Source organism: Hipposideros armiger, unplaced genomic scaffold (assembly GCF_001890085.2).
Source record: "Hipposideros armiger isolate ML-2016 unplaced genomic scaffold, ASM189008v1 scaffold_14, whole genome shotgun sequence".
Taxonomy (NCBI): Eukaryota; Metazoa; Chordata; class Mammalia; order Chiroptera; family Hipposideridae; genus Hipposideros; species Hipposideros armiger.
Genome location: NW_017731364.1, coordinates 6,197,229 through 6,211,436, shown reverse-complemented (window position 1 = coordinate 6,211,436; position 14,208 = coordinate 6,197,229). Strand labels below are relative to the sequence as shown.

The following is a 14,208-nucleotide window of genomic DNA, read 5'->3' as shown; positions in this document are numbered from 1 at the left end:
AAAATTAGTTGATTTCAACACAAAAAAATAATAGGCAAATAATAGCATAGTTTACATATATGGTAAAAAATCATGAAGATGCCCTCCAATCATGTAGGAAAGAATGGAAACCTATCAAATTAGAATTTTCTAAGTGCCCAGTTAACTTTGCCATGATCCTAAGGCTGAATAGGAGATAAAAACAGAGGCAGTGGAGGTTAATACATGTTTCACTACCTCCTGCCTATTGCACCATCTTAGCTTCCTTTAACAATTCACTCCTGCACAGTGTTTTGTTTTGTCTTGTTCAATTTTAACAAATGATGCTCACTTCCAGATAGGAGTGGAGCTGGTTCCAGTACTCGTACAAATTGAAGGTTTGATGAAGAACCCCACGAGCACAGGGATCAGGCTGTGCAATGGTGTAATGGATCTGGAAGAATTTAATGCAACATGGCTGACATCAGTCACACTTAGGAAGAGGATTGGAATAAGGTCATTAATTTGGACCTGCTTCTGGGATTTCCTAGTTTATTGGCCTTATATCTTTTCAACTCATTTTTATTTAGGAGCATTCAACTGTCTTTGCTGAAAACTCTAACCATAGATGGTGCATTGCCGACGCGTCTCTACACCCCAGTGATGGTTTCTCTTCCTGTGTACTCCTCTGGCATTTTATGTTGTGCAGGTCAGTTGGTAATAGTGGCAAAAGCCCCCGGCTTGATGAAAAGGAATGTGCTTTCCATCACCAGTCATGGAATCTGTTTTCCATTAAAGCCCTTGGTACTTGAAGATTTAACAAATGCTTTCTCTCCTTGGCCATGATGTTACCTCATTTCTATTATCTCCCATAATATACACTACAATGATTGGTGTATAGTAGGCACTCAATAAATATTTGGAGATGAATGAATCTATTCAATTAAAAGTACAACAGATACCTACCAAGTAGAACTCCACAGATGTTCAAACAATGGCTTTGCTGACAGTCAATTAAGTATGCCTTCTGACAATTCTAATGTCACCTCAAAGTCTGGAAGGAGATGATTATCTGAGTGTTTTAGAGAAAGTGGTGGGGAAAGTGCTGGTGGGGGTGAAAAAGGGTAGTTTGGAGGAGAAAGTGAATTGAGTTCACGGTTATCTGGATTTGTGTATTTAAGATCAGAAAATGCATAATTAGCACCTGTAGGCTCAGGTCTCAATTCTTAACAAGTCTCAGTACACAACCATAGACAACCTACGAATGGAGAGTGTTTTTTGCTATACATAGTGTGTGTCACCACCAGCTCTTTCTCTTCCACAATGTCAAACTTGCTTCCACAGTTATTAGGCAATGGATGCTTGATTACAAAGTAGGAATCTCTTTTCTATGTTTCTTTTCAGTCTCTGATAAAGAGAATGGTGACCCCAATGTAACTGAATGAGTGGGTGTCTGCTGTTTGCATTAAGACAGTATGAAACACAAATCCTGGGTGGCGTTTCACATCCTTGAAAGGGCATAGGGACCTTTCACTACTGGTTGCTATGCAAACCACATTTAAACATGGGGAAATAATGTTTTTTTTCAATATGATGCCCTGTCCATCTGACACAATTAGATTAGAACAGAAAAAACTGAGGAAGTAAGTAAGGAATTGTACTGGGAACCAACGACTCCAAAGGAACTGCAGAGTGTGTGTATAGAGGGGAAATCTTAACCATGCAACCTATCTATTGACCAATTTCAATCCTTAGCTTTCTCAGAAAACACATGCAAGAGAGATCAAGCCCAAGGATGTCAATCTAATTTTGACTGAACTCCAATGAATGTAGCAAGCATGTCTGACTCTACATATTTTCCAGTGCCTTTCAGTGATTAAAAAAAAAAAAAAAGGAATGAGAAAGTCTGAGTTTATAATTCATGGCTCTGTCACTAAATAGTATGCGACTAGGAAACTCTCTCATTTCCATCATCTCTAAAAATGAGGGGATTTTTCTCAGATAATCTCTAAGACACCAGCCAGCTCTAACATTCTATGATTCCATAAAGTGCTAAATACATATCTGTTAAGTGAATAAAGTATTTTCCCTCTATAGTTTACTGTAGTCCATGTCCTGCCACAGAGAATATGGAATATCTGCTCAACATTGTCATTTACAGGTTCATGAATTAAACAAACATCAAACATCTCCTATGAACCAGGCGTTGTTGTAGGACTGAAGATGCAACACAACAGCGAGCTAAACAGAATTATGGCCTTCATATAGACTTATATTCTAGTGGGGAAGACAGACAATAAACATTATAAGTGAGTAATTCAATGAGGATAAGGGAGATACTGAGGATCTCCTCAGTTATTTGTAAAGGAGGGAACTCAGGACAGAATCTACACATAGGTCCTAAGAAGCTACTAATTTTTATTTTATTTTTTTCAGGGAAAATGTTCTTTACCCAAATTTGAATAAGGTGTATCCAGGTCTGGGTTCACCAAAATAGCCAGCCCTCACCTACTTTCTCGCCTTTGTGAATAGCCCTGCCGGTCCTCTCCCTGCTATCAGAGACTAATTTCTCTTCTTTATTAGAGAGGAAATTTGGCCATACAGTTCAAAACACTCCCAGCAGTGTGACCTTGAACAAGTCATTAGGGCTTCAGTTTTCTGAAAAGTGAAAGGTTGTTTTAGATAGTTTCTAAGAGTAAATCTTCTTTATGATATTATAAATCTAGGCTTTCAAATCAATGCTTAAAAACACACTATGTAGCCAAATTAATTAAAATTTAACATGTGCTAAGATGGGACACATTAAAATGCTTAGGATTATTTATTTAGTGCTGTAAACATATATTGCCCTGAGCAGACATTTTACCAGAAATCACTACCACAAAAGGAAATATATCTAATATGTCTCATTAACTAGAAAACATTCTATTCCCACAACCCACAGATACCTTAAACAAAGAGCTGGAGAGAAATAAAACCCAAGCAATACATTTTTTTTTCCCCAAATCAATACAACCTTTTCTCTAAACTACTCATTTTCTACTTTTTCTTTTAGTGTGGTTTTTAATTAATTAGATCACATTTTTTCTGTGAAAAAAGATCCTTAAGGCCACAAGTTTCCATCTATACTAGCGGCAGCTGCCCACCTGGGGTCATTTCCCAGTTTGTAATTGACAGGAGCACACTGGAAAACATTCTTGAAAATATTCTTGAAACAAAATAATTAAAATAATTAAATAGAAATTACTTAGCACCTCTCAACTGAGACCTTCTAAGCACTTTGCAAAGCAATCACATCAATAAAAAAGCTACAGCACCGAGTGTGTTAACCGATCTTACGGCCATGACCAATCCAGCAATGTAGTGCTAAGAGAGCATGATGGGATGGAAAGAAAACAGGATCTGGCATCAGCAAACCTGGGCCCCCGAGCAATGCTGCTGTTTAGGGTATCCATGCCTTGTTGGGGTGGTGGTGGCCCTAAAGAGTGGGGAGTCCCTTAATCACTCAGATCCTCTTTGTCTTCATATACCAAATGGAAATAAACACATTGTCTGTTTTTCAGGGTTGCTGTCTAGCTCAAATAATATAATAAGTATAAAAGCGATTTACAAAGCATGTATAAATGTTAGTTATAATCACGTAATAATAACGATAATCTTGGGGTAGAATGGGAAATTGGACGCAAGAGGCTGACTCCCAGGCAAGTTTAGACACACAAGTCACTGAATATCACAGTTGGGTGGTACTTCCACAATTTCATCTCATATAGTCCATAAGATGCTTGAATACAGAGTACCACTTTCCCAACAAGGGGTTATTGGGCTTTGGTCTAGACTTGTCGAAGAACTTGCTTCTCTCTGTTAAAAAAGTTAATTCATTATACTGAATGGGAATTTGCCAGCTTCCTCTCACTTGCCTTTGTTGTTAACTTTGGAAGCACGATTCATTCCTTTTCCACATGGCAGTACTCCAACAGCAATCAGGGTTCCAGGTTTTCTTTTCTCCATGCCTTCAATTGTACCTCAAATAGTGGTTTCTGAAGTATCTTAGTCCAAGTGCTCTAGCCATGCCCACTATTGATTGGTTTCATTTGCAGAGAAAAGAAATAGACTATCATCCCTGGTGTTTGGGGCACTCTGCTTCTATTCATGAACATTCAGTAGATCCCAATTTTGCTCTCAGTTGAGAAGATACATGGTACCAACTATGAGTTGATTTTATCAATAAAGTAATCAGCACATGCGCACCCACGCCATTCTGCTCTTCAGGCTTACCATGTACCAGGTCCCTGCTGCTTCCTTTCTTCCACTTCTGTCCATCTGTCCTCTGAGGCAGGAAAGCCTAATTCCCCTAGAATGAATTTCTGGATTCATGCAAATTTCCTCAATATACCTCACTAACAATACTCAGAGACAAACAAAACAAAAAAATTCTTAGATAAATGACAAGTTCTGTGAAGTGCTTCCTGGAGGCATAAGAATTCTTCAGATAGCTCACTAAACAATTTTAAGACTCACACATTTCAGTTTTTTGTTTGTTTGTTTGTTTTTTTAAGAAGGAATAATACAATACCATGTAAACAATGCCAAGATAATTACAGGTCTGTGCTTAAAACTAAGCTAGGAGATATCTTCAGTCCATTTTCAGATATATTAGGGTATCCATTTGCAGAGGTACTGTATCCCAATTGTGTTGTCTTTGGTCTTAGGGTCTGCACAGGTAAAGCACCATTATTTTGGAGAGAATCATGCCATGGTCACAGACAGAGACACGTGGACCTTTCACATCCAAACATGCCCTTTCTCTTTCAAAATGTAAGAAAGCAAAAAAATTAGAGGCTCTAGGCATATCAATCAGTATGGAAAACTCTTGGATAAAGATGCAACAAGATGTAACAAGTATATCTAGAGATGAACTCAACTTTCTTTTAGATTTCACCCTCAAAACTGTCTAAAAAATAAGCTACAATGCTGTCAACTAGCCCGTATGCTCCCCAATTTTCTAGCAATGATACCTTTTTCTCCCCCGTTCGTTTTAATAGCTAATTCTAAAATTGTCTCTCTGCTATTTTATGTTAGAAAAGTTACCCTAACTTCTAAAAATTTATAGTTCATCATCCTTGCTCTGTCTATGATCTATCCCTGGAACTGTGAGTGTCCTCTCGTATAAACACAGTTTTCTAGTTGCCCAGAGAAGCAGGTTGCTGCCCTATGCAAGCACCTGAACTAAGACATGCAGTCTTGCTGCAAATGCTTTGGGCTAAAGATCTGTTGCCTGGTTAATTGAATTGGATGAGAATTTTCTCCTGCCTCCACTCTTCTATGTCTCCTTTCTTCCCACTACAGTGTAGTGTTTTGGGGTCCACTCAAGGATTCCATTTCCATTTTCTAATGGAAAGACACCTGGGAAACTGCTACAGCCCAAACTTAAGCCCAGGTAGATCGAAAATGTTCACAACATCAGAGACTTTATCTTCCCTTCAAAGATATGGACTTACTCAACTGCTGTAGTACTGTTCATTCTCAGCGACGTTTACCTAATAGTGGAATGCAAGTCACAGTTTTTGATAAAGATGGAAGAGGGAGAGCAGGGAAACACTATAGAGTAAGTGGCACCTTTGTAGAAGAAATTATTTTTAAAAAACCACTTAGCTGAGACTCAGTTAAAGGTTCTTGCCTGTAATATGTTATCAAGGGCTGACTGGAGAAAACAAGGTGAGCTATAATTATCAGTGATGTGCCATCCCCTAAGCTCAGCAGCAGTGCCACAGTCAGCTCACATGGCTGACAGGGAGGTATTAGGTATGCTGTCTTCCTAAAGCGTACATCTGAGCCATGGCCAAAAGCCCATGCTTAGTGTCACATCTGTTAGTTCAGGGGTTAAATATATAGTTAAAATATAATGTCAGTGACAGAGAAGTCCATGCTACAAAACTTATGGCCCTGGGCACAGGTGGTCTCTCATTTGACAATTGTGAATTCAGGAGGGAAAGAATGATGGGAGGTTGGGAGAGCCCACTATTGACAAGCTGCAGGAACAACATATGTCTTTGTGTAACAGTCATAAATCAGGATTGACCTGAGACCTGAAAAATAAGTCCAAATTCTGAAACTTATTAGCTATGTGGCCATGACAGCTCACTGAGCCTCTCTAAATCTCGGTCACCTCACGTGAAAAATGAAGACAGCATCACCAGATCTGTCAGTCAGACCATGGCTGTGAATAGGCCTTTTAAACTGGTAGAGCTGTAGGTGAATATCAGCTTTTGTTATCATCATTACCATAAGGGTTATCATCTCACCAACAACAGAAAGGGTGCATGTTCTGTAGAGAATAAGAAAACATGCACAGGAAAGGGAAATGTCAAAGATTCATGGTAGTCATTAAATAGTCAGGTTTAGAAGGCACAGGAGTGTGAGGCTGTCTACTTCTAGCAACCAAGAAAATATTCTAAGATAGTTCATTTGTGACAGGTTTCAATACATTTTTGGGGAAAACTGGTGACCTGTATAGTGTACAGTTGTTTAATCTCTAGCTGTTTAAATCTGAAGCCATTTGGCCCTCTCCACAATCAATCAATCTCTCTCTCTCTCTCTCTCTCTCTCTCTCTCTCTCTCTCTCTCTCTCTCTCTCTTTCAATCATCTATCTAAACTGTTTCAAAGTTAGTTTCAGACATCAGGTGACTGCACCCTAAAAATTTCAACGTGTTGCTCTTAAAAATGACACCATCCTATATAACCACAATGCCATTACCATAGGCAAGAAATTAACACTGATGTACTATCTAATATAGAGTTCATATTGAAATTTCTCTAACCTTGACCCAAATGCTTTATAGTTTTTTTGATCCCGAATCCAATCAAGACTCCTGCTTTGCATTTGAATGGCATGTTACTTTAATTTCCTTTAATCTAGAACAGTGTCTTCTAACACTGACTTTTTTGAAGAATTTAAAGCAATTTGTCTTGAAGAATGTCACATTATCTGGATTTGTCTATGTCCTAAAGATTGGATTCAAGTTAATATTTTAGCAAGACTATTACATAGGTATGTTGTACGCTTCCTATTATATCATATCAGCTGGGAAATGTCAATTTGTTCCATTATTGGTGATGCTAAATTTTATCATTTGAATAAAGAAGGTTTCCTCCAGACCTCTTCGTTTATAAAGGTACTGTATCTTTTCTGTACTTAAGTAATCTGTAAGATGATCTTTTGATATCCTTCGGATACTTTTAAGCATATCATAACTACAGTTCTTTAATCACAAAAACAACAAAAAAACAAACAAAAAACAACAACTACAGCAAAAGCTGTTAAAAATGATGAGAAGCTCTATAAAGAAAACAAACAAAAAACCAAAAATATATTCAAGAATCATTTCACTTAAGTAATGAATAAAAAGCAACATGACCACAGGAGAACCTACTCTGTTTTATTTATATTTTCTTTGACAATAAAGCACTTAATGACCTTCAGCAAATCAGCTACAGTATCACTAAAAATCCCAGCATTAAATAGGGAAAATGATGGAAAAAGACAGTAGGATGAGGTAGGGTAGGGGTTGATCATTTAAGAGAGTGGATTTCTTTTAGGGTGGTGCTTGGCCATGTTGTTTTCAGCCCAGAATGAAACTCAGGTAAAATTTGGATAGGGAACAAGAGAAGACTGTTATCCATCTCTCTTGGGTGAGGCCCTCCTGCTCCAAACACCCTGATATGTAGCCCTCCTTCCCTCATCTCCAGGCAGGCTAATGGATTCTGTCTTCTATTGTCACATAGGCCTCAGGCAGACAAAACAGCGCAGATATCTACACTGACATCCCTTCCATGTCTGCCTCTCTCCTGTCCTGCCATCCCTAACACTTAGCCCAGTTGGCAGGCAGAAAGAATGAGCTCGGGAAATGTTTAATGTTGAGAGTCGAAGGATAAACAATAATTCTGTTAACCCATTCTTTGCATCCTGATTTTACCTAGCCAGTAAGAGGGAGAGCTGGCAGTCAAACCAAGGCATTTTGGCTTTGGTGCTCACATTCTATCCACTAGTGATAGAACGTTCCTATTGCATTTGATCTCAAAGTGCAAGAGCTCATCATGTCAAACAACATCCCTAGCCTTTAGTCAGGCATTCAAAGTCTTCTCCACACTGGTCCCAATTTAATTCTCAGATCTGATTTCCCAATCTGCTTTCCTTCCCACATGGGAGCGTCACTCCAATGATTGTATTCCCTATATGTTAAAATTCCACTCATCAGAAATGATATCACTTGTCTGCTGTTGTCCTACTTGCAAATCTTTATTCACATTATTTAAAGACTTAACTCAAAGGCGAACTACTCCACAAACACTTCTACATCTTGCCTTGGGATGTCCTCTCTCCTTTTTCTGAATTCTCAAAGAACTTTAAGTCACTTGTCACTTTCTGTTTAGTGTATAATTAAACATGATAACTCTGTACACATTGCCTATTATATTACAAGCTCCTTCAAAGATAAGGCCTATGTCTGCCTATCTCCACAGGCCTCCAGCACCTAGCAGAGTAGCCTGCATATAATAGGCACTTGGTGAATATTTTCCACATAAAGTAAATTTTCCTTGAATAATCCTGGCCTCAACTCTCTATCTACTTTGAAGAGAATATCCTTCCCTTATTTTCCATCTGTCCAAAGCTGATCTCCATAAAGCCTTTCTAAATATCCAACCTAAACTTTTGGAGGTGTCAGGTATGTGTATTACCTAGATTGTGGTAATGGCATTACAAGTATATACACACATCCAAACCCACCAAATTGTAGACAGTGATTAAGTGCAGTTTTCTTGTATTCCGCAATAAAGCTGGGGAAATAGCTTTCAGAAGAAAAAAAAAATGTATAGACCAAGAATCTGGATTCTAATTCAGTCTTATAATTTATTAGCTGTTGATATGGGGAAGATTATTTAACAATTATGTGCCTCAATTTGCTAATCTGAAAATAATACTAGCAGTTACTTCACAGGGAGATATAGATATATAGATATATTATTAATTATTAATAGATATATTAATATTTGTAAGAATGAAATAAGTTAATTCCTATCAAGTACATAAAATAGTGCTGCCATATTGTAAATATTCAATAAAAGTTAATCACTATTCCACATTCTTTCTCATGGTTTGTAATCCTCATTTGGCAATGATTATTTACCAATGATTATTATTAGTGACATATGTTCTATTTTTAGTAGGAACTAAATTTAAGTCAAGTATTATTAATAGATTTTTGATGGGCATATCTTACCTTTTTTTTTTTAATAATGTATGGGATAACTTTGATTATTGAGCATATTCTACATGCCAGGAAATTGGATAAGTGCTTTCTATAAATATTTCATTCAATACTCACATTAACAATATAGGCTAGCTATTATTGTCATATTATAAGTAAAGCAAAACAAAAACAAAGATTCAGAGAGAATAAGCATTTTGTTCATGTTGTCTAAGACAGTAAGAAGTAGAGCTAGGATGATTCTTGAAGGCAAAGATAATATTTAATTTATATGCATTTCCCAGAATGTTTAATACATGCTCATTAAATAATATTCTTTATTGCAATGTATTTTTTGTTATAATATTTGAAGCATATATACTTGGTATGTTAACTTTTCATTTTTAATATACCTTAATACAGATAACTTCTTTTTCACTTTTAACATGGTTTTTTTTTCAGTTTATCTTAGAATATAAACTTTTCTCCCACATGCTATACTTTTCATACATTTTAATATAATAGACTGTTTTTAACCATGCTCCATACGTTTGTGCTAATCTCTATCAACTTCTGTAGCTTTTAGCTTTATTATATTTCATTAGATTGATGCTGTTTCTACATGATCTTACATAGTATTGAAAGAAATGCTAGAGAACATTTTTTCTATACCTTTGATTTACCAAAGTGGGAAATGGGGGCTCAGGCAGATGGGAAACATGTCAATATTGCTTAGCCAGCAAAAGGCAGGGGGACAGAACCGGAATTCTTCATTCTCACTATTGTGCTCTTTTAGCCTAGCTACACTGCCTCTAGCATACAAGTACAAATAAATGTCATGTTTTATATATCCTAACTCAGTCCACCCACGGCATGGCTTTGGACCAGTGCCCTCAGTTTACCTGTCATTACATATTCCCAAATAGGAAGCAAGTAGGAAGACAAGAAGATAGGAAATATGTGAAAAAGTAACATCCCCGTGCAATTTTCTACCTTTTTGCCTTTGCTTTCAGTGCCCACAAATGTAATATCCTTTCTCTACATGTCCTTAAAATAGTACTACTCAAAACGTGGTCCATGGATGGGTGTCTTACTAAGAAATGTTTATCACCCTGTGATGAGACAAGTACAGAAATACAATATGAGTATTTAGAAAATATTACAGCAATTTAATAGAGTAATTTATTCTCATTAAATCTAATAATAGTAAAACTTGGTCTTCCATTTTGTATTGTTTTTATTCCATTTTCTTAGTAACTGATTTTTAATTGTACTGTATAAAAATATCGGTCTCCAACAGATTGGGAGGGAATCTTTCATAACAAAAATCTTGAGAGGCAGTGTTTTAAAGGGTGTAGATTCAAGTGCCACCAATTATTCTATAAAGCATTTCTTATGTTCCTGATAGAGCTTTTAAATTTTATAACATTCGACTTAAGCAAGCCTATTTCATGCCTCTAATAATAGTTTTTGTTTTTGTTTTTTTTACCTAGACTAGTAACTATTTGTGTGTTCCTCTTACTTATCTCTTCTGAATAATTACAACCTCCCTGAGGATAAGTTATGTATCCATAACAGCTCATAATTGGCATATAACTCACAAATTCACATTACATTAATGACTGGATGGATTAACTATTCATACTTATTCACAGGTTTGGAGAGACATTAAAAACAAAACAAAACAAAATGAAACAAAACAAAAAACAGTACAAAAGGAATATCTTTTCCCTGAACTTGTATAGGGAAAGGATTGAGAGTACAGAGTTTAGACGCTACCCAATTCTACCTTTTGTATACTAATAGTTAGACCTGAACACACACAAAAGTCCTATTGCTGCCTAATAAGAAGTTAATCAATTGTCAACAATTGTGTTTTAAATCAAATTCGTGTCTCAAGAAACTCTGCAAGAACCCTGAGATTTTAGTACAAACTAAACAGATACCACACGCATGGGAGTCTCTCACAAAGCAATTTCCAGAACACTCAGTTGTGTGCGCATGAATACCAACTCCAGTGCATCCGGACTCAAATTCTTTCCCAGTGGAGCTGATACTACTCCTTATTACTAATTAAGAAAAACAGGACAGGACATTTCCTTCAGAAACCAGCTCTAGAGCCCACTCACCAAAGTATTCATCAGCAGGTGGATTTTCCATGTCATACAGCATCTTCTTGGTCAGGTGCTCCAGCTCATCTTCCGGGCGGAAAGAGGGGGTAACAGCTGGGGGCCCCTTTGAGCCTGTTTGTCCACCCTGCAAGACAGAAAGCACAGAGCCCTTTACATGCAGTCCAGACATCATGGAGGCAGTCATGTTGTGTGTACTGCAGAGGAGGAAGCACTGGATGCGGCTATTAGGAGCCCTGGGTTTCAGAGCCCACTTCATCAGTCATTCAGTGCATGACCATGGACACAGCACTTTATTCATTGCCTTATCTACAAGAGTCCTCTACTATCAGGCGTTAGGAATCCCTGTTTACAACAGGAGGACTCTACTTCATTTAACAATTGCTAGGAGTCACTATGTATCCATTGTATATTAATTAAAAAGATGAATACATTGAACCTCCCTCTTATTGAGTTCTTAGATGTGAAAATCCAGGAAAGTACAAATCCCTGTACCAATGTTTCATTTTTACTACCAACATTTATTTCAAAAACTCCAAGGCGGATATTAGTTATTTTTGTGAAATCTCAGGAAATGCCTTCTAAACATACGTAAAATTAACTGGTACCTATTCGGCCTTTCTCTATAATTATCTTCCACTTTTAGGTTTTTAAAACTGTACAAAAAGTTGGAGGACAGATGTGCAGAAGGATGAAGAGGCCCAGAAATGTTTATGTTGCTCACCAACCTTATACCTGGGATTTTATTTCACTGATAGACAATTTGGATTGGGGATTCAAAGCTCTGAACGCTATGGAATGTGCCATGCAACTGATATAAAATATCGAGCTGCCTGCTGGGATCCGAAGAATCATTACCTCAATCTACTCAATATGACATAAGAAAATCAGGGCATGGCTGGTTATGATAAAGCCAGGACATCTTAGACTCACTCGTTTTCAATAAACATTAAATGTTAAATTTGGAGACTCGTCTAAAATGCAAATAATGCCTGCCTTATAGAGTTGGTGTGAGGGTTAAAGATGCTGTCAACTCATTCATTTACTCTTTTGCTTATTAGTTTATTCACTCATTCTTACAGTGTCTGTTTCGTATACCCTCTGCAAGCATCAGGGAGGGACAAAAAGATATATTATACAGTCTTTGCCTTTGAGAGAATTGGAGTCTAGTAGGGGTGAGAAACATGTATAAATGATCAATTATTTAAAAATATATTGTATTGGTGGGAGTAAATATAGATATGGACACTGGAAGAGTGATTTTCTAGGATGATTAAACTTTAAATTGCACATGCTATCCAATTCTAGGAAATTTTTACAGATACTCATACAAAGACATAAATTTATATGACCAAGGCTGGACACAGGAATTATATGTGAAAGAAAGAAAAAGAATGTAATTATCCATCTATTGCTAAGAGATCACCTAAATAGACAATGATAGATATATACAGTGGAATACGAACAGACTTTAAAATAATATATTGTAAATCTGTATGTAAGAGTATGAAAAGATGACCTAGCCATGCTATCGAATGAACAGATCCACTAATAGAATATCTAAATGATGGTCTCATTTTTGTAAAATAAGTGCAGTTTAATGTCTACAAATCTATACATAGTTAGGAAAAAAAAAAAAAAGCCTGAAAGGACATATACGCAAATGTTTTAAGGGGATTATCTCTGGGGTTGGAATCTTGGTTGGGGGGGAGGAGGGCTCTCATTTATAAAGTTTATGTTTCTTTATTTTATAGTATGTAACTGTACTTCTGCAATCCATGAAATATAACTTTTTAATACGATGCATCAAATGATAAAGATATGCCGGATACTAACAAAACCCTGGAATAGGCTTCTAACCTAGATCAAGTGGAGAACTCTGAGGAGCAAAAGTTCAGAGGTCAGAGGCAATCTAGTGTGAATGGGGAAAGCTGCAAATGAATGGTTTAGTGTTTAAGAGTGCAGGGGGAAAGAGAGAAAGAGTCAGGTATTAACTTCCATGCTATACTGAGGAGCTTAGGGCTTCTGCAGAGGCCAGGGCTCTAGGCCTGTGAGAGACCATGGACAACTCTGAAAATCTGATTAGCTAAACTCTCTTTGGTGAAAACTGCTATCCATAAAGATGCACATACAATTCAGTTTAATGTCAGGAATTTCGTAGTCCACGGGGAACCTCTTTAAAGACCCTCAGGTAGGAGCACCCAGGCAACAGAAACTGCAGCAGGGCAGGAAGCTAATCAGATTCAGAAGTTGTCTCTGGAGTGGAGGGTGGATGGGGGTGCTGTGAGATGGAGTGAGATGAGGAGTCGATCATAATATATCTGTGGCCAGAGCTAAGTGAAGGGATAAACCATGTGGCAGTGGCGTTAAGGCTGAAGACAGGGATTAACTACAACACAAACCTGATGTCCTTAGGTGAGAGCCTGAACCTTTTATAACTTCAGATTCCCGTCTGTAAAATGGGCGTGCTAATGTTAACTCACAGTCTGTGTGAGAGTTAAAATGAGACAGCTTGCATTTCATGCCATGCACAGCTTAACTATTTTCAAACCATGGTAACAGAGACTCTCTTCGGATTCCCCAACCTGCCTTTGCAGAAGGGGATTATCCCAGTTCAGGTGATAAACAAAGATGAATGAGGATGAGAAAATGACCTACATTTTGTTTTCCAGACTTGCCATAATGAGACAAATTGAGCCCCAAATGTGATATCACTTGACTACAAATTGCATGCATTTTTTTCCACCCAAGCATTGCTTCCCATAGAGAAAATGCTAGAAAAGTATGAACCATTACCTCTAATATTAATGGTTCTGGCTGTTTTAATTTCAATTGACAGCTATTTTAAAGCAAACAGAAAAAACAACAACAACAA

General features: G+C 37.3%; 1 protein-coding gene across 3 annotated transcripts in view; it reads right to left on the bottom strand.

Annotated features, from left to right (window-relative positions):
- LPP (LIM domain containing preferred translocation partner in lipoma) overlaps positions 1-14,208 on the bottom strand; it is a 663,248-nt gene that overhangs the window by 149,053 nt on the left and 499,987 nt on the right. For all 3 annotated transcript variants that reach the window (XM_019623587.1, XM_019623578.1, XM_019623569.1), the window contains one exon: positions 11,334-11,460. In XM_019623587.1, coding sequence (XP_019479132.1) covers positions 11,334-11,460 — 127 coding nt within the window. The remainder of the gene's footprint in view (positions 1-11,333; positions 11,461-14,208) is intronic.